Genomic DNA, 20509 nt, shown 5'->3' on the forward strand with positions numbered 1-20509 from the left:
ATTTCCTTCCCCTAATCCCTAATCTCTGTATGCTTCCAAACACAAGTTCAGACAAGGAGATAAAGTATGACTGGAGATGATTTTTTTGGTCCCAAAGAATAATACAAGTCTGACTTAACTCTTTTGCTGCAATGTTTTTCTTTCTAAGGATCACTGACAATAAAAAGACTTATAAAGAATGTCTGAAACAATAACAAGTACCATTTTTTCAGACTGTCTGTTAATGTACAGTTACAGATAAACCAAGATGTGCACTGATATGAGACCTCTCTCTACAGGAAACCAGACAGTAGTCTGTTACAGTCATTGTAACTGAATTAGTGTAGTTGATGTTTTCAGAACTGCTGAGGGCATGAGTTCCAAGCTGGTACATTTGTGGTATGTGATCCACTTCAAAGATGTCTGCTGGCAGCAGGCACTGGCAACAACACTTCCAAACTCTACATGAAGCACAATGATAGATCAGCTTCGTCTGGGCTGTGCCAGGCCACGGTTCTGGCACCCACTCTCCTCTGTATGTTAGCATTTGCAGCAGGTATACATGCACAACCTGTACTTCTGTCGGATGCAGGTGAGGAGGAATAAATAGGAGAGCATAGAGCTAACAATATGTGACTATGTAGGTGGTTAAGAGACTGTGGCTGAAGCCCCAGCACAGTGAGAGCAGGAGACAAGGGTGTGAGAATTTGATGATTTATGGTAAGAAGGGGAGTGAAGAGGACACAGGCCCTGGCTTGAGTAAGAGACACTAGAAACCTTCACTGAGGGGCAGGAAGGTGAGCACAAGGTCTTGTTTGAACAGAGAAAGGATGGTAAGATGGGCTAAGGTATTAGTCTGCAAAGGCGGGTACAGAATGCATATGCACACAGCAGGAGACAGCAGCAACTGCCTACCCATAGGAGATACAGCTGCACACTGGTTTATCTACCACTAAAGCCAGCGTGCAAGCAAACTTAGACATGCACTGCCAACAGAGTTTGGATATGTAATTCCTATCAAGTTGGTGGGAACTTGGCATCTGCAAGCCACGGGCAGCTTTGCTATTCTCAGCCATTGTTTGCAGACTTACTTCTGAGAAACTTCTTGCACAGAGAACATGCAAGTTCATTAGAACAAAAGTTTTCAGTTCTTAAAGCTCCTCTGGCTGACGTAAGAAGAGTCAAATGTCCTGTATAGCTATAATTCTTCCTTGAGTCTAAGTAACATTAAAGGAAGGTGTACATACATGTATATATATACATATTCTTAGGTAGTATGTGTGTATACGATAATTCCATTTCATATAATCAATACCAACAATTTGCATATGAAGATAATATGACCAGAAAATATACAGGTCAATAGCATTTAATGTACATAAGGGAAAAATGTTTCAAAATCTCCACATGATGCTAAATTCCATGTGGAAAATTGCAGATGATCATCCTTTAACTTAAAACTTACCATGTACACTTAACTTCACTGACTGAGTCACATTCCCAGCAATATTTGTGGCTACACAGAAATACATTCCACCGTCTGAAATTTGTGTCTCACTGATCTTCATTGACCCTGAGGGAAGGAAAGTGTGTCTGGAAAAATAAGAAGCAGATACGCTGTATAAACATGTACTGAAAGATGAATGACCTCTACTTACACATAACTGATTGCTATGAGCTATAATAACACCATTCTACAGAGCACACTGAGCTGTGCCATATTACTAAACTGTGACTTATTCATTTATTCTCTTTACTGAGCCATCACATTTAGAATACACAGCAAATATCTAAAATATAAGATCCAAATTACAAAATTTGGTTCTAGCTACTTAGAGGAGATATTCAAACCTGCCTTATCTCTAGAAATAGAAAAAAAAATCAGGTAGAGAATTGGAGCTCTTCGGCCCCCCATCACAAATTTATGCTCATCCCATGTTAGCAGGGTCAGAATGTTTGGGTTAAACAGCTTGATTCTACTTCATCAAGGTCTAAAAGATGTTATGGTGTTAAAGACAGGGGGTGGGGGGTGAGAACGTGTGTGTGTGTTCTGGAGAGAATATTCTGGCTCAAAACTGCCAGTTCTGGTGTTCATACAATTTGTCACTATTCTTGACTAAATAATTAACCACATAGCAGTGATTTTTACTACAGCTGTGGTCACAGGCTTGCAACATTACAAAATACAGTCTTGGCCAGCTAAGCCAAAGTCGTCTTCTGCAGAAGTTAAAAGCAATAGAGGAAAAAAAATAAGGAGGGAAGAAAAAATGACAGCTAAGAATTAACAGGAAGTAATTAGCACTCAAAGTTATATGCAGAATGTAGGCAAAGTTGGTGGGAATACGTGGTATCACCCATCTTCCCTTCTCTGGCAACTCTCTAATCAGGACAATGTTATTATATGGGTATACATGGTGAATTTGGAGATTGTAACAAGCTGTAGAGATGAATGGAAAGTGAAATGCACTTCATTCAGGCCACCCGTATCTGTCTGATATTATGATTCCTCCTCTATTGTCCCTATTTTTCCAATACTTTTTTTTAATAACCCCAAAAGATACCATTACGGGGGTAACTTTGCTCCCATCACTTTGCCCATTTGTTATATTTGCTTTCTGATAGAAGTTCCTTTATTTCTGCTTTCATTCTTCTTTTGTTTACTGGTCACATTTCTAACATCAACTTTGGGTGGTCTCAAACAATTTTGTTTGTACTAATTCTTTAACTTTTGCTGACATCTGTAAACAATTTTATGGAACGGGCTGAGCTGGACTGCTGCTACTCTGGACAACTTGGATCTCTCCACAGTGAGCAAGTAGCCTAATTTATCTATGTCTCCTGAGGTAAAATGAGGACAAGTAATGGACCAAGAATGCAGATTCATTAATTCAAGCAATTTGCTCATAGGACTAAGCAGAAAATTCCACACGGAGTATTAACACCAAATTAACTCCCTGTGCACAAGCCTCTTCCACATAAATTGCTTGCCCAGCAGTTATCAGTTGCTAAGGCTGTTACAGACTCACTGGAATGGGTGGATCCGAAGCCAAGGTCTGGCTCACTTTCAGGTCTGTACAATTCCTTAACATTTCATTCGGATCACTGAGAGACACTGGGAAATAGGCACTGCAATTGCTATAGTGTGCACCTGGCAACATTACCATATCCTCGTTTCCGAACACAGCTGTAGCCTTTACACCTTCTGAGGTATCTTGGAAACTAGCAAGCACTAGCACACCCTGTGAGAGCGCCTGGCACTGCAAATGAGTGCGTACAGCTGATAATCCCCCTTTTCCCTCTCTTTTTTTTTTACCGTACTAAAATAGTATGGTAGAACTCCAACATCGTAGCCCACAACATATACTAGACAATCCCCAAAGCCACAGTTTCTAAGTCTGTGTGTAAAAACTCAATGTTTTTACAAGCATTTGACTAAGCTTTCACATTTTCAAGAATACATGAAGGGTTCGGGATTCAAAGCACAGAGAACAATAAGACCTTGTAAGTACTCCCAAACATTTATCATCTCTACTCTGCTGGGGGCCCAGACTTTACATTAGTAAGAGACCAGACTTAAAATTAATAAGAGACACTGTTGTCCTGAGCATAGATTTGAAGTTTTTAAGAAAAGAAAAACAGATTTTTAAAGACATAAGATCAGGCATAGATTATGTGGGTCCCTGGACACCACCACAGCACACATACTACAGGATCCTCGTTTGTCCTGGCCTCCTGAAATTGCAAACTTCAGAGCAAATGCTGAAGTTCTGTATACAAACACATACTGGAATGGAAGCCATACAATCACGTACAGTCTTAGCATCTTTCAGAAAGACATACACTCAGTTTGGGAAAGAGTTTTCTTAAACTTACTAAAGCGGGGTCCTCTTGGAAAACAACTTAATACTTTCCAATTGATTGTTAAGCAATTGGAAATTATATACCCTTCCAAAATCTTGGTATCTTAGACGCAACTTCCTTTTTCTTTTGTTTTCATCAAACATTGTTACCTTGGAGAGAACGGAGATATGAGCTGCATCTCTTTGGCCCAGGTAATTATGGGAGGTGGCAAGCTCTTTACTTCACATGGAAGGGTGACATCTTCCCCTGCAGTTACTGTGATATCTATGGGTTTGTCATATGCATTTCCTTGCTGGTCTCCAGGCCTGGATACTCTAGGTTTCACTATAATATGGAACATGTTAAGTAGATGAAATGAATATACATATTTGTACAAATGTAACACTATACCATTTTACTTCAGATTACAGAATCACAGAACGGCCAAGGTTGGAAGAGACCTCTGAAGATCATCTAGTCCAACCCCCCCGCTGGGCAGGATCACCTAGAGCACATTACACAGGACGGCACCCAGGCAGGTTTTGAATATCTCCAGAGAAGGAGACTCCATAACCTCTCTGGGCAACCTGTTCCAGTGCTCTGTCACCCTCACAGAAAAGGAATGCCCCCTCATATTCAGCTGGAACCTCCTGCGCTTCAGTTTGAACCCATTACCTCTCATCCTGTCACTGGGCACAACTGAAAAGAGATTGGTTCCATCCTCTCAACACTCTCCCTTCAGATATTTATATATATTAATGAGGTCTCCCCCCAGTCTTCTCTTGTCCAGGCTAAACAGGCCCAGTTCTCTCAGCCTGCCCTCATATGACAGGTGCCCCAGTTCTCTAATCATCTCAGTAGCCCTCCTCTGAACTAGCTCCAGTAGTTCTATGTCCCTCTGGTACTGGGGAGCCCAGAACTGGACACAATACTCCAGGTGTGGCCTCACCAGGGCTGAGTAGAGGGGGAGGATCACCTCCCTTGACCTGCTGGCAACACTCTTCCAAATGCAGCCCAGGATACCGTTGGCCTTCTTGGCCATGAGGGCACGTTGCTGACTCATGGTCAGCCTGCTGTCCACCAAGACTCCCAGGTCCCTCTCTGCAGAGCTGCTCTCCAGCAGGTCAGTGCCCAGCCTGTACTGGTGCTTGGGGTTATTCCTCCCTAGGTGCAGGACCCTGCACTTGCTGTTGTTGAACTTCATGAGGTTCCTCACAGCCCACCCCTCCAGCCTGTCGAGGCTCCTCTGAATGGCAGCACAGCCCCCTGGGGTATCAGCCACTCTTCCCAGCTTGGTGTCGTCAGCAAACCTGCTGAGGGTGCACTCCGGTCCATCGTCCAGGTCGTTGATTTATAAGTTGAACAACACTGGACCCAGTACTGATCCCCTGGGGGATACCACTAGCTACAGGCCTCCAACTAGACTGCACCAATAAGCACAACCCTCTGAGCTCTGCCATCCAGCAAACTATCAATCCACCTCACTGTCCACTCATCTAGGCCGCACTTCCTGAGCTTGTCTATGAAATTAAATGTTTATTTCTTGTATCGGGTATATAACATTGCAATCCTATTTTTTTTAAAGATGTGTCTGCGTTGGACTCGCTGCTGTAAATCACTGTAATGCTGATGTACAGTGCCTGGTTAGCTCAGACACTGGCTGATGCCTACCTGCAACACCACAAATATCAGCAAGACTGCACTGTCTGCCTAAAAAGCTGGACAGCGAACAACATGTGCTGTTCATGTACATGCTGAGCTCTGTATTGCATAAGTAGTTTGCAACCAATACCTGAACAAACTTATACTGCAGCATCAATAACTACAAGCCATAAACATCTTGCAACACAAATCTAATAAATCAAATTTTTTTACTATACTGGGAGATGGTATGAAGCCTTAGGAACAATGAGATTAATGGATCTTCATTCTCTTATCAGCAAGAAATTATATTTCTATAGAGGTACTTCCTACCCACTTCTATAAAGGATGAAATTAAATCAGCCCAAGTTCCTAGGTCCATGAGCACAAGGTAACAGGCATCGGGAGGTGTTAAGGGAATCACAGAGGCCGAAGAATTGGCTTTTCAATATCTGCCATTTGTAAAATTGCCTAGTATGTGGATCCAGTAATCTAGGACAGAGCCAAAAGCACTAATTAGAGATCAGTTTAAATCCTATTTGCACTGTGGGTATCTTACTTCACTATCTACCTGGAGGGGGATTGCAGTCTAAACTAGAACTCAATGAGTGGATTGAAAAATGACATTAGATTTTAGTTCGTATATACCATAGACAGTCAGCTGGACTTTCCGCGTAGCATAACCAGCAGCATTTGTTGCAGTGCACACATATTCCCCAGTCTCTTCACCCCCTGGTGAAACTACATACAGACTTCCATCAGACCCTGCAGAAAACTTCCCATTGCTGGGAAGAATTACTTCTCCTTTCTGTAGAAAGAAAAAAAAAAAAAGTCCATAGTGCCTGGATGTTTAAAAATATAGCAAGTTACAAATATTTAATTCAATAAAAGCTAAGCCTTACAGAAAGAAAATCTAATGAAAACATAAAAACTATTACAGGAATATAAAATTTGTTAGTGCCTGTAGCAGCTTAATTCATTGTTGCAACCCATTTGTATGAAGACTGCTGTATTTTCAATATAATGCTGGGTCCAATTTTTCACAGTTGTGTAGACAAAACAACTTGCAGGTAGTCTGACTAAACTAAGCAATACGTAATATACATTACAGTACCACTTCTTTTGTTTATGGCTCCTATTGTTTATGGCTGAGATGGACAAAATATTTTGAATTAACTAAGAAGTTTAGCCCCAAAATTCTATCCATTGAAATTAACTAACTTTTTGCACTGTTTTAGGGTCACTGTCTGAGCAGTTAGAACAGCAGAAACATGAGGATTCATATCTAGAAAACCTGTTATTTTGCTATATATTCAAAAATATATATAAAAAAATGCAGGACCTAGTTCTTAAAAAAAAAGTCAACATTTCAACTTAATTAATTTTGACATTGGTTTCCAATGTCAGAACAGATCTTGTACACATAGCATAAAAAATTTCCCAGCAGACCGCTCCTTTTCCATATTGAACTTCCATGACTAAAAATCATCTTAGAGCAAGCCTCTTAAACAAAAATGAACTTTCGATCTGTGGCAGGTTGCCTAATCTGAAATTATCAACTCATAACAGGAATATCAACAATTTCTGAAGTATTAGAAAGTATAAAGATACAGGGATAAACCCAAAGAAATCTTTCCAAAGAACAGAACCTTGATCTATGTCTGGACCATGGCCAGGAAGTACTACTCTAAGAAACAAAAGCAGTTACAAATAGAGATTTCCAGATCCCTCACAATGCAGTTTTTTGGCTGCATCTCTTGCCTAGAGTTTTATGACAAGTAAAAGATGTCTTCAATTCTTTTTCCACCACGAACAGCTCAAAGATGAGATGTTACCTTGGACCAGACAATAGACGGCTTAGGAACTCCACTTGCTTTGCATGGCAATGTTACTGGGATTCCTTCAATGGTGCTGAATATCTGCTGTCCATGCTGAATAACAGGCAGAACTAAAAATAAATGCAAGTATTAAACACGTGCAAAATATTTCAAACCACAGCACAACTCTTGCAATACAGTCTCTATACTCAACTACTAATTCCTACAGACAGCAAGGGTTGGGAATTTTCAGCCTGTTCTCCGAACCCTCTAATTGACATTGACCTGCCACCTTCTCCTCCTCCGCTCGCCAGTCGTTTATGACAGAACATGTACCTGTTCATATCAAAGCATGTCAGTCACAGGTTGACTGGTAGATCAGGTACATGCAGCTTTAAACTAAATGTAGGTATTTCAGCTGATTGCAGTCATTTTAGGCATTCACTGACGACATTTTAGGCTAGATGCCTGAAACAGTACTATACAGGATCTATCCTATATAGCACCTTTCATGAGAATGGTCTCAGCATTTTTGGTGCTGAATTACTTTCTATTGCTGGACAACACTTTGAGAAGAGCAGATTTGAAAGTGAAGAAACAATCCCTTTACAAGTTCATTTAATCTTTGTTATAAATGCTACAAAGTTGTAATAACTGCACTGATGGTTTCTGCAAGGACTGGGCAGACTGAGAGAGGAACTTGAATAAAACCACCAGATTACTTTATTAAATCACTAATAAGAGGTAACAAGAACCTCAGTACCCCTCCCTAACTGAGCTGGTGCTCAATTAACAACAGAAAGAAGAACAGATTTAAGATATGGTCAGACTTAAGGTTGTAATACCAACAACTAGATCTTTCAAAAACCATACAAATATATTCCCTTCTGTCCTCAGGTTCTGAAAAATTCCAAAACCTACTGTGCACACAGAAGACCTTATCAGACTGCATACTTGTCTGAATTAACAAGCAACAGCTATTGTTAACACAGAACAGTGTTCCAGCATCTTCAGTGAAGCTTAGAATAAATCTTCCATGATTAATTTAACACATGAGAAACTTTCAGGCTGTAATCCATGAAGTAGATGGGATCCCACACAGAGTTAATGCAAGAATTTATAGCAGAAATACAGATGGGTTACCACGATCCTAACACTTGTCTTGCTGGCAATGTAATTTCTGATAGGGCCAGGAAAAGAAAAAAAAAAAAAAAAGGTTTTGCAAAAGTTCTAATTTATTTTAATTGCAATTCTCCCAAGAGTTGTGCATCCTTTTATCAGTTATGAAACCCCTCAGACATTGCTTTTCATGGTTTTCAATAAACTCGCATCTGTTTTGTTAATAAAGCTAAAGATCGAGTTTGCACAGCTTGACCTTTCTAGATGTTTCAAAATGAAGATTTTTTACAATCATAAAATGGTGTTATTTTTGTTTAATTTTAAAACAAGTCTCAATTGCTCCATTCTCTCCTGTGCAGTGGACCATGCTACTTTACAAAGCAACATTACTATAAAGAGGAAAATTGAGGAATTAGTATAGCTACAATGAGAAAGCGCTAGTGAGAGCTCCTGTTAGTAAGATACACACTTTTATCTTCCAGCGAGCACAAAACAAGACAGTGTTCCTTACCATACACATTAACAGTAGTAGTTTTGTTGTTTGTCCCAGCAACATTACTGGCCATGCAGGTATAATCGCCTCCATCCTGCAGCCGAACTCTTTCAAGGTGCAGGCTTCCATCACTGCGAACATTAATGTAGGGATTGGGAACCAGCTGCCAAAATAATGATGTAACGTTTTACTAAAGAAAATACTTGCTTGATAATATTTACCTTGGGATGCAGCGCAGCTGTACTTTTACTCTTTCACATTTTTAAAAAAATTATGTGATCTTGGAGAATTTTACTAGAGCTTTTCCTACTTTGCATCTTTCATAAAAAGTTAATTTTAAATTAGAATTTTAGTAGCACCTTGTATATAATGCTGGAGTGAGATTAACATATAGAGCAGCAACTCTGCTCTGTCACAGCACATATGCAACTGCCACTGGTGCTTATAGTCATGCATTAAAGCAAGAACAAACTTAGTTGAACTATTTTACTGCACTTTGTAGTTATACCAGTAACCCAGTGTCATTATAGATCACCTCTGATGAGTGCAATGACTTCTTCACATCTTCTTCTTCTTCTACAAATAGATGACTTGTTCGTTTTTGTTTTTTTTACAGTTATCAGAACCTTCTAAAAACTCTTGGCATAACCATCATGTAAAAGGGATCATCTCTAAGCATACCTTCACACTCTGAGCATGTTGTATAGAATTTAATTGGCAGCAGCAACATTTAAAAAGTATCTATTGCAAAAGATAATGAAAACTTGTACCTTTCACCAAAAGACAGCTATTATTAAAAACTACCTGCCCTCTAGCAACATTAAAAATTCACAGAGATCTTTACCAATCAACTGGAAGAGCTCTGCCTAGAATAAGCTCAGCAACACAGACTTGCCTTACACAGAGGCTGTCAGAATGAGAAATTGTTCCAGTCCTGCTCTGGTCAGAGAAAACGACATTCTTTTCTGAATGCAACTTGCTCCAACACTTTCCTTGGAGTGGAGCTTTTGTCGCGTGCTTACAATTACAGGAAACTCGTACTACTGTACAGAAGAATTAGCAACTCAACAAGGAGGATCCTGCCAGTATTTCTCACAGAAGTTACAGCCTGTGTTATTTGCACCTTCACAGTCTAAAAAAAAGGCTGGTGATTCACAATGATACAAAAATTCAGCAGAAAACTCTAGCAAGTAGAGGGTCAAGTAGTGCCAGGGTTCTGCTTGGTGGCAATAAAAAAAAATTGAGCAAGGTCTCCCTGCAGCCACAATTATGAAGGCAGGATTGCACAGCAGGCTGTTTGAGGAAAAAAAAATCACAGAAAGCATATCTAATGGAAAATACGAAAACCCACATACAGACATTTTTGCTACCAATTTTTTAATTACAGCCATGAAGAAAGGGCGTTAGGGAGCAATTAGCAAGCAAGATTAAAAATTGGGGATCTCAAATTCAGCAATTCAGCTGCTACTAAAGAAACGAAACTTCACTCAGACAACCAGCCCAGGCGCAGAGTCTGTGTAACCTTTCTGTCTGCAGAAGTTATAAACCGGCAACGGTGTGCTCTCAAAGGAGAGAGAAAATATACAAGGTTTCATGCTCTGAGCACTGCATCACTAAGAAAGGAGTGCACGGTACAGGGATGTTTACCTCATGTCAAAAAACTAAATCTACAGAGATTTTCTAGTATCTTTATTTTAAGAAATTAGGGAAAAAGAAATACTTTTCAGTCAGCAGGGTTTAAATTCCAACGCTTTTGTTATTCTGGTGGGTATTTTCCACTAGCATTCCTATCTTTAGAGTCAAAGGCTACCAGGCAGGAGCTAACAAGAATGCATGAAACAGCTTTAACAGTACGTAAAATAGAAGATAAAAGGACAATTCACAAATACTTTGGTTCCAAGTTCACGTATAGACACTCCTATCCCCCACGACCATCTTCCATTCCCTTATCCATGCTTCAGAGTTATAAATTTCCTACAGTAGGCAGAGATCACAGTGAGGCATAATGGTCAGCATGCCACACTTCCACTTTTGTATTTCAAACACTAATAAACTGTCATTTCTCAAGGGGAATGGCTGCACCCCAAATGACAGCACCTGCGGAAACTCAGAAGCAGCTACTGCCTTACAGATACAGCCACCTGGCGTCTCCTGGGGAAGCAGCAGCTTCTGCTGCACGGTGGTGGTCAGCTGTAACTCACCTCATTGACACCACGTCCTTGTTTCCAGTGAGCCAGACAAATCTCACGAAGCATCTTTATTGTAAGCATAACACCTGTCACTATATTTGAACATCAATTTTTGGAAATTAAACCCAGTTGTCACCATGGCTTAAAACATCAATTGTTGATTTTCTATGCCAACAAATCTTACAAGAAACAAAACAGTCTTACCACCATACTGTTCCTAATCCACCTCCGGTCTGGAATGGGGTTTCCAGCAAGCAGTACACATGGCAAAGTGAGCTGCTGCCCCTCGATTACATTGGCTGTGTCTGGACTTATTCCAATCAGAGGTGTAACTTGGGAAAAAAAAAAAAAAAAGAATTAGAAGAAATAATAGGATTATTTTATTTTTTAAATATATATTCATGTCCTGTCAGTAATGCTCCTAGTGATGCACTAGTGATGCAGCAGCATCAGAAAAAGGTCTCCTTGTGCAAGACACTATGCAAATACAGAGCAGGAAAATTTTCTGCAATGAAAACCATATGATTTACACAGAGAGGGGAAAAGAAGTTAGAAAGAAAAAAAATGTAGCAGTCAACAAACAGCATGGTAAGTACCGACATACTTAATCTTAGGACAAAACATACCAGATAAGGTTCTGGTATCTGAAATGTCAATGATGAAGGCAGGGAAAAAAAAAAACATGCAAAGGAAGGGATGGAATAGCATAGGAGAGAAAAGGAAGCTGAAGGAATACACATACAGTGATCCTAAGATTAAGGAATGGCAGCAAAGAGAAGACATTGTCCAGTTGAAATTGGATCCAGTCCAGCATTTTCCTGGAAAATCATGTTCCTGTGGATACCAAGTTGATATACCATTTTTCCTTACCTGGGCAAAACACTGAAGAACAAAAGTAGCAGCTTTGGTGAGCACAATAAATACGCAGTAATTTCCTCTGGGCGTAAAATTTTAAAGGCTTAGAATTGAGGTCAATAGCACAGCAGAAAATTCTGTGTGATGCAACAGAACAAAATCCTGTGCATGTGCTTCATAAATTACTTTTAAATAATGGGAATTAATTAACAATTTTAAATAGGTAAAAACATCTCATCTATCAAAGATTATTAGCATCACAGATTTCTACCACATGTTTTAAGTTAACGAATGTTTTCTTTGATGGCAGACAGATCCATTCTAACCCACCCACAAATGTGTACATTCCATTGCATTATTTTTGCTTTTATTGCCAATTGCCCAACAGAGATAATAAACAACTCCTTAATAGCGCAACTCTTGTCAAAGTTGGACATTTATTGTCTTCTTGGATCACTAAGATTCCTTTCCAGTTATATCAATGCATTGCCCTAAGAAAGTTCATTGCTGCCTTTTTTTTTTCCTTTTTTTTTTTTTTTAATACGAATTAAATGTCAGAAAACCAATCATTAGCATTCAGCATTATGGTGATTTTTCATTCCTTAATCTATTTACTTAGCAGTAAGAAACAGGACACAAGATAAATAATTGTTAAGGTCTATGCTATAATACGTAGTTGGAATTCATTCAAATTATTGTAGCCAGTAAAAAGACAATGTTCTAATGTGCAAAATTCACTGAATTTAATTACAATCTTCCACGCAAATGTTTTCTGATTCAGTTGGTGTGGCCGACTACACATGTAAATGCAGCTACAGATGCAAATATATAGATATATGCCTGTGTATGTACATAACCCATAGACATCCTACGTATCGTAAAAACACCACTGACTGCCACCTACTCCAGTATATTCACAGTACGGAAATGCTGCCACTCTTTCCTTTCACGGATGTCACTGACACCAAGCTGTCTTACCCAGTCCAGTTACTGTGATCGTGGCTGGCTGTGACTGAATCCTTCCGAACTGGTTTTCAGCCTCACAGATATAAGTCCCTTCATCACTGACCCACAAATCTAGAGGGGAAAACAAACAAACAAAAACGAAAGATGAGATTCCAGCAGTTGAAATGATACTGAGAAGTTTGCAATACATGAATACCTTATCCTTTTACCTTTCACTTTTAAATATTCTTTTTGCTAGATCATTCCTTTCCTTCTGTCACCAAGTAGGGAAACAATGACTATATGAGTGCTTCAGTGAAAAAGCATGGCACAAATAAGATACTTTTTATCACTTATATATTGCATATACTTTAATACAGTATACACTACTGCGTATAAATAATATATAGTAGTGATTTACATATCCACACATACATACACTATCGCACAGTGCATTTTCTGTGGTATACTGCTTACTACATACAGCATGGTGTGTCTGTATTTGACTAGATACCCACATAACACATGAATTACTATACTGTACAGATAGAATACAGGAATTAGTTCACCCATCCTGATTATGTCTAGAGAGGAATAAAAGAGATGATTAAGAAAACAGAATAACATCATTTAGTCTATGGCTGACTGAAATGCTCCAGATGACTGAAATTGCAAAGACACTTGCAGAATACTTAATTATTACACAAATTAGGACTTGTCTAAAACAGTAAGTTTAAAAACAATTCTTAAAACAAACTAATAATAATAATAATAATAATAATAATAATAATAATAATATCATCATCTGTGGCTCCTCAGTATCAACACAGACAATGACCCACATTTATTTAAATAAAAGTGCAATTGTTTCTGTGAAGAAGAGTGAAGCCAATGACCACTCACAACAGAATTCACAGACTCATGGGAAAATGATACATCTCAACAGCAATGGAATCAGTATCAGAAACACAATCTCTGACAATATACGGTATTTTTACAGGGATAACACATTTATATAGTAGCATAACAACTTAAATGCATTGTATACATCGTATTTCCTTTTGGCACCTTTTCTTCATAAGGTTTAGTCTACTTACTATTAATTGATAGAGCTCCTGTTCTTAATTGACTGATGGAACTAACAGCAAATGGTCTTGAGAAAAGGGAAGCACCATTCAGCCGCCTCCATTTAACCTTTGGCTCTGGGTAACCCTGAACATAGCATGGCAGTGTGATATTTGAGCCAATATTAGCAGATTCATCACTGGGTTCTTGCGTAAAAACTGGGGGAGCTGGGAAAGAAGAAAGAGGAATACGGAAAGTGAATCAAGGTTGTAACATGACAGTAAAGTTCTGCTTGTGCAGACCCACATTTATCTACCATTTATGTACAACAGATCCTAGGAACAGATTCCCAACTTTAGCAACAGCACACAAAAGCAGCCTTGCATGCTGCTTAGCAATATTGAGGAGGTCAGAAACGGGCTAAACATCCCAAAATAATGAAAATACAGCCACCCCTTTCATATGAACGTGAATGCTCAAGAGTTAACACCAAGTTCCTCCTCTCCTTCAAACAGCTTTGCCCCTTGGTTCAGAAAGTATACGTGACTGACAGGAACATCCATTTAATGGGGCATGACATGTCAGGCCGCAGGCAGTTAGAAAGATTTTGGAAAAGAGGACAGAAAGAACTAAGTTACAATAAACTTACATAGTAACTCAAGTTAGTATAATGTATTCTCTACACGAGAACTATGTTAGGTTGAGGTTTGAACAGTTTCCTCCTTCTCTGGCTCTGTCTTCCTCCTCAAAACTTTTATTCTTTGCAAAAGATGAGTGAGGGGAAGTTGGGAATCCAAATAGGACAGGGCAACTTAGCTCAGTGAACACCACCAAATAGGAGTTCCCAGTACACACAATTATTCAAAGACTTGTACACACGTATTTGTGAGAAAAGCTCACGTAAATAAGGCACTATAGCAAGCTACTTACAGCCAACATCCAGAGTTATCTTTCCAGAAGCTGTCCCTGCATCATTGGTAGCCACACAGGTATAATCACCTGCATCCAGATCTTGTGTTTCCTGGATCTTCAAAAGACCCCGATGAGAATCAATAATGAGAAATGCTGATGGCCTCAACTCTAAGTCACCTAAGTTCAGACAGAAAAAAAATAAAATGAAATATAACAGGGTATTTACCATAATTACTCCTACAGAACTGTGTCCAAGTTTGAGATTAGTTCACAACTTGACTGTATTCATTCAGTAGATAAATACTCTGATTTTCATTCAACTCAGTGGGAAAATTTATTCCTGCATTAGACACAATCCCATTTTATTTATATTTACTTTACAAGGGAAATATAAACTGAAGTAGCTTTGGACAGAGATCAGCATTAGGACAGTATGCCAGGCTGTATTAGAGACTATTTGTGGCAGCCACTTAATTAGAGACTATTTATGGCAGCCACTTGTCTGCCAGCTCCATGCCAAGTTGGGAACTCTGTAAAACCTAGAGAACAGCTCTGCTACATCTCAAGCTCAGCAGGAGCCATAATACTGCTGCGTAACATTAAGAATTGGCCCACGCATTGAAAGACGTTTTGTGACTTTTGTAGCATATAGCTAAGCATGAAGCATAAGGCATGAAGCTTAGTTAAGCACAAAAGAGGCACAGCTTTTTCTTTTTAATTATTCTAGGGTAAGTTCATTCACTGTATTTAAACAGGAGCGAGAGGTTGTGTCATATCTTCTAGATTTAGAGAATTTCACAGGTCAGTCACTGGTTGAATACTACATAAGCTTTTGAGAAAAATGAAGTCCCTTCAAGATCATTGTTCTAAATATTGCTGTTAAAGTAAATAAATCAAAGAAGTGCACCTTTAAACCATTTAACTTGGGGATGTGGGATTCCAGTTGTTTTACATTCCATAATAGTTGTGTCTCCAAGAGCAACCAGAATTTCACTCTGAACTACAGTCAATGTTGGGCCCTCTATAAAGAAACAACAGAGAGAAAATGAGTTCCTCATCTAAAGCATTCACCATTTTTAAGAGGAAAGACTTAACTTTCTCTTGGTATACAAAAAATATTTGCACTAAAAATCAAACAGGCTTTAAAATCATGTGAGTTGACAGATAAATACTAGGTAACAGAAAAAAAAGTAAAGTTTGGAATGTCAGAACACCTGGACCTTATATAGAATATGCAGGAATAGAAGGAAAGAATTGGAAGAGTTTGACCATTTAGAAAGTAAAAAGCTTCAAAGCCTTTCTCTCCCCCTCTTCAGCCAAAGTTTGGTCACTAAGAATTTTAGTACTCTATTAAAATATAGGATAGTATTTAGAGGATATGATTTGGACTAGGACTCCACATGGCTAAGCACACTACAGGAATTTATAGAAACATGATTCCTTCTCCAAAAACCTACTGAGTTTTGCATGCCTACCCTACATTAGTATTCAATCTTTTTTTTTTTTTTTAAACAGCATAAGAAACAGAAAGCTACTAATGCATACTAACAATACTGTTCAGATTTTAACAGAAAACAAAAGGGACGAACCTCTCCAGAGCTTTGGTAAATTTCTACAAATATGAGCTGCATAGTACCACAAATTTTAACTGCACCACCCTGATGTTGTATTAGTTTGCTTTTTTAGTTTCACTACATCACTTCTTTTACTTACCAATGTATGTAAGGGTGGATGTCTGTTTCGCTGTCCCAGCTGAGTTACTTGCCAAGCAACCATAAACTCCCTCATCTTTTGGAATTGCCTTTCTTATGATCAAGGTGCCTTCTGGGGTCAGCCTGTACCTGGAAATACATAGGGGACCAACCAAAATGGCTAGTTAAAGAAAAAAGTGTTACATCTACACTCCAAGCAAGAACAGCAGCATGACCAGATGGTTTACAAACAGGTATTGCTTTTTCTCATGATAAACAACATAAACAACTTGGTATTATTATTTCTATTAGAGGAAATCAATGCATGTTATGAAGACAATTGAGTTAAATCTTGTAAAAAACATTCCCACAGCATTCTCCTGGAGAAACTGGCTGCTCAAGGCTTGGACGGGTATACGCTTGATTGGGCTAAAATCTGGCTGTGTGTCCGGGCCCAAAGAGTCATGGTTAATGGAGTTAAGTCCAGCTGGAGGCCGGTCACTAGTGGAATCCCCCAGGGCTGAGTAGTGGGGCCAGTTCTCTTCAATATCTTTATCGATGATCTGGATGACGGGATCGAGTGCACCCTCAGTAAGTTTGCAGACAACACCAAGTTAGGAGTGAGTGTTGATCTGCTCGAGGGCAGGAGGGCTCTGCAGAGGGGTCTGGACAGGCTGGACCCATGGGCCGAGGCCAACTCTATGAGGTTCAACAAGGCCAAGTGCCGGGTCCTGCACCTGGGGCACAACAACCCCAAGCAGCACTACAGGCTGGGGGAGGAGTGGCTGGAAAGCTGCCCGTCAGAAAGGGACCTGGGAATATTGGTTGATAGCTGGCTGAATATGAGCGGGTGGTGTGCTCAGGTGGCCAAGAAGGCCAACGGCATCCTGGCTTGGATCAGGAATAGTGCAGCCAGCAGGACCAGGAAAGTGATTGTCCCTCTGTACTCGGCTCTGGTGAGGCCGTACCTTGAATTGTGCGTTCAGTTTTGGGCCCCTCACTACGAGAAGAACATGGAGGTGCTAATCACAGTATTTCTAGTTTAGAGATGAGGTAATTGAAATTAAAGAGTTATAAAGATGAAAGTTGAGGTACTATTTCCTAAACTTGCAGGATCCTGTGGAAGAAAGTCAGAGTATTTCAGCAATCTTCACAACTTCTTTCTCATACATAAAAAAGGGGGAGGGGGGGGGGAGAGAGAGAGAGAGAGAGAGAGAGAGAGAATTTAATTCCTACCTGTATGAACCAATAATAAACATTTCATTGTGTGTCCATACTACTGTTGGCTTTGGATAACCTGTTGCAGAACATCTGATGGACACTTCAGAGCCTTCTGTAAAAGTCTGATTCTTAGGCGAAATGACAACCCTAGGTGGTTCTATTAGAAGAAAAGCAGCAATTAAGAAGATTGATTACACATTATAATTATATATACATGTATACATTATGAATATATATAATATAGCGCTTACACATTATGACAATCATTTTATTTCTGTTTCCAAACAGTTCTATAGTGAGAAAATGAGTCCTGAATGAGTCCTGATAAAGGTCACATGATTGTTTCCCTACAACTGCCTCCACTTAGCACAAATAATGACCATCAGACACACATGAACTGACTCATAAGGTCAATTACTGTACTAAAATATAACCAGTCTGGTGATAACATGTTTTTTAAAGTCTCTTCTACCTATAACATTATTCAAAGAGTTTCTTCTTGAATTAGCAACCCTTTTTCAGACCACTCCCTTCTTCTTTTTCTGTACCACAGTGTACCACTTCCTCCACATAAAATACACATGCTTTTACAAAGAAGTTACTAATTCAGGATGCAAGCTACATGGGTTCACATGTCTACACACTTTGCTTCATTCTGAGATACAGAATCTGGAGCTCTTATATGTGGGCATGAATTCTGTCAAAAACCCACCAGAAATGAGCAAAGTTCACCAACACAACCCACCAAGATCATGAAGCCAGGCTCAAATAAGAATGGATTTCAGCTGTATTTTCTCAAGAAGAGAGACTGGTGAGCTTCATCAAATTCATCCACTTATATCCTTAGACAGATTGTCTCAATAAAGACCACCAAAACAATTCACTGTGATAACTGACATTTTCTTCTGTGGATTTTGCCTGCTAGCAGCAAGGAAAAGATCTACACCACTCAGTGTAAGAAAAAGTAGCACCCTGTAGTAGGAACTGCTGCTCCTTCACCTTACTCAGGCATGACACTGGCTGCTAGACCTTTGGGGAGCTTTCCTGTTCCTTCATCAGGCACTGCTGGAGTTTTACTGTGTGTTCCTCTGCAGATGATTCTTACTAGCAAGTTTAGACAGAAAATCCTAAGCTTAACTCTTTTTGGAGAGTAAAAGACACTGAATACACGTACACAGAGGTACCTTGAATCTAGGGCTGCTCTCCATAGCTCTTTTTCATTAGTGTCTGTGGGAATTACAGCCTCCTACAGACTCAGATGACACATCTGACGTTTTTGTTGCTGCTAAGAAAAACACGTGCAACAGCCAGGACACCCACAAAGTGTTTATGTGTGGCATAATCCATCAAGGACAACATAAAGGTGTCATGCTAGGCAACTTTCAGGTTAATAGCATGATCTTTCCTTGTTCAGTCTGTCACCATGCAAACAGAAACAAAGCAGCTCCTTTCCCTGAAACAATTAACAGCATGCCCTTCGGACAATCACTGCAGGGGGAAGACTGTTGTCTAAGCTCTGTGGTGCAATGACAGGTGCTTAAAAAGCTGCTGACACAACCACAGGGCTCCCGCCCCATGGCGCAGCCTGCCTTGCTGCTGCCCACCCGTGCTGCTTCTGCGAGGTCTGCGCATCACCACGCAGAACTTGGAGCCCCCAGCAGCCTCAGCACACTAAGGGAGAGGGGATTAGTGCCTCCGGTGCTGATGGAGCAATGGAGACAATGAGAAATTAAACATCAAATTCAGGGCACAGACAAGAACAGCAGAAGACCTCGATCCCAGTTGCTATAGGCTGATTTGTCCCCACAGGGCACCTCACTGTGTCTGAAAGCAAGTTTGCCAAGGAACACAAAAATAGTTTTAAAATTTATCAAACATACATCTATAGTTTTAAAATATATTAGTGGTAGCATCAGCATACAAGCCCCGAACATGCTGTTATTTAACCTCTGTAGTATACTTTCATTTAAAACAATTGCAACACGCTTTGTGCTTTGGATTTCATGATTAATTCACGTCTGTTAGTATTTCATGAAAACCTATCTGCAGGCCCCCGTCCCACACATAAAGCCCCTCTGTCGAGAGAAGGCAGGAGCTGTGCTGACGAAGGCTCGTGGCCGCGGTCTGGCAGCGGGTGCCGTGGGGGAGCAGAGCCAGTGCCAGGATCCGTGGCCTCCGCTTTCAGTCACTGAGGGAACGTGTCAGCGTGTCAAGGATCCTGCAATCCTTGTAAGAATGCATGCAAAACCACACGGCCACACTGCCAAAGGCAAGGAAAAAAATAAGTAATAAACAGCATCTAATTTGCACACAGATTTGCAAAACTAAACACAGATGCATCTACATACTGCCTCACCCTTTTCTTTCTTAAATTCATGGTGTTAACCTCCCCCCAGTTTCATTTTCACTTCTAGAGGGGATTCCGCAGGGTCCTGAAAAGCCCCTCTAGCATCTCGTGAGGGTCTGAATCCTCCAGAACCCTGAATGAAAGGCACCAGAGGAAGGCAAAGCCGCAGCGTCAGTAATACCGGGATCAAATCCAGACACGAGGGGGTAGGGAGAGGCAAGAAATGGATGCAGGCTACAGGACTGTCCTCAAGTGATTGAGGACGTGCACAGCTTTCTCAGCTATTTTTGTTTTGTTTTAAATCCTGCCAAGAAACACTGGGAGATATTCTGCATGCTTTGGTCTTAGGGAAGGCCTGCGCTCCTGTTGATATTAGGAAGCTCTTTGTTTCAGAT

At 40.0% G+C, this 20509-nt stretch overlaps 1 protein-coding gene across 8 annotated transcripts in view; it reads right to left on the reverse strand.

Annotated features, from left to right (window-relative positions):
- HMCN1 (hemicentin 1) overlaps positions 1-20509 on the reverse strand; it is a 246882-nt gene that overhangs the window by 107627 nt on the left and 118746 nt on the right. For all 8 annotated transcript variants that reach the window (XR_014587614.1, XM_083847058.1, XM_083847056.1 and 5 more), the window contains 12 exons: positions 17783-17924; positions 16569-16696; positions 15763-15876; positions 14874-15032; positions 13976-14170; positions 12912-13010; positions 11283-11410; positions 8908-9052; positions 7296-7408; positions 6109-6268; positions 3990-4164; positions 1445-1572 (listed from right to left, as the gene is read on the reverse strand). Coding sequence is in view for 7 of the 8 variants with exons in the window: in XM_083847058.1 (XP_083703184.1) it covers positions 1445-1572; positions 3990-4164; positions 6109-6268; positions 7296-7408; positions 8908-9052; positions 11283-11410; positions 12912-13010; positions 13976-14170; positions 14874-15032; positions 15763-15876; positions 16569-16696; positions 17783-17924 (1686 nt within the window). In the remaining variant the exon portion in view is untranslated. The remainder of the gene's footprint in view (positions 1-1444; positions 1573-3989; positions 4165-6108; positions 6269-7295; positions 7409-8907; positions 9053-11282; positions 11411-12911; positions 13011-13975; positions 14171-14873; positions 15033-15762; positions 15877-16568; positions 16697-17782; positions 17925-20509) is intronic.

The sequence above is a fragment of the Anser anser genome (genome assembly GCF_964211835.1).
Source record: "Anser anser genome assembly, chromosome: 8".
NCBI classification, from domain to species: Eukaryota; Metazoa; Chordata; class Aves; order Anseriformes; family Anatidae; genus Anser; species Anser anser.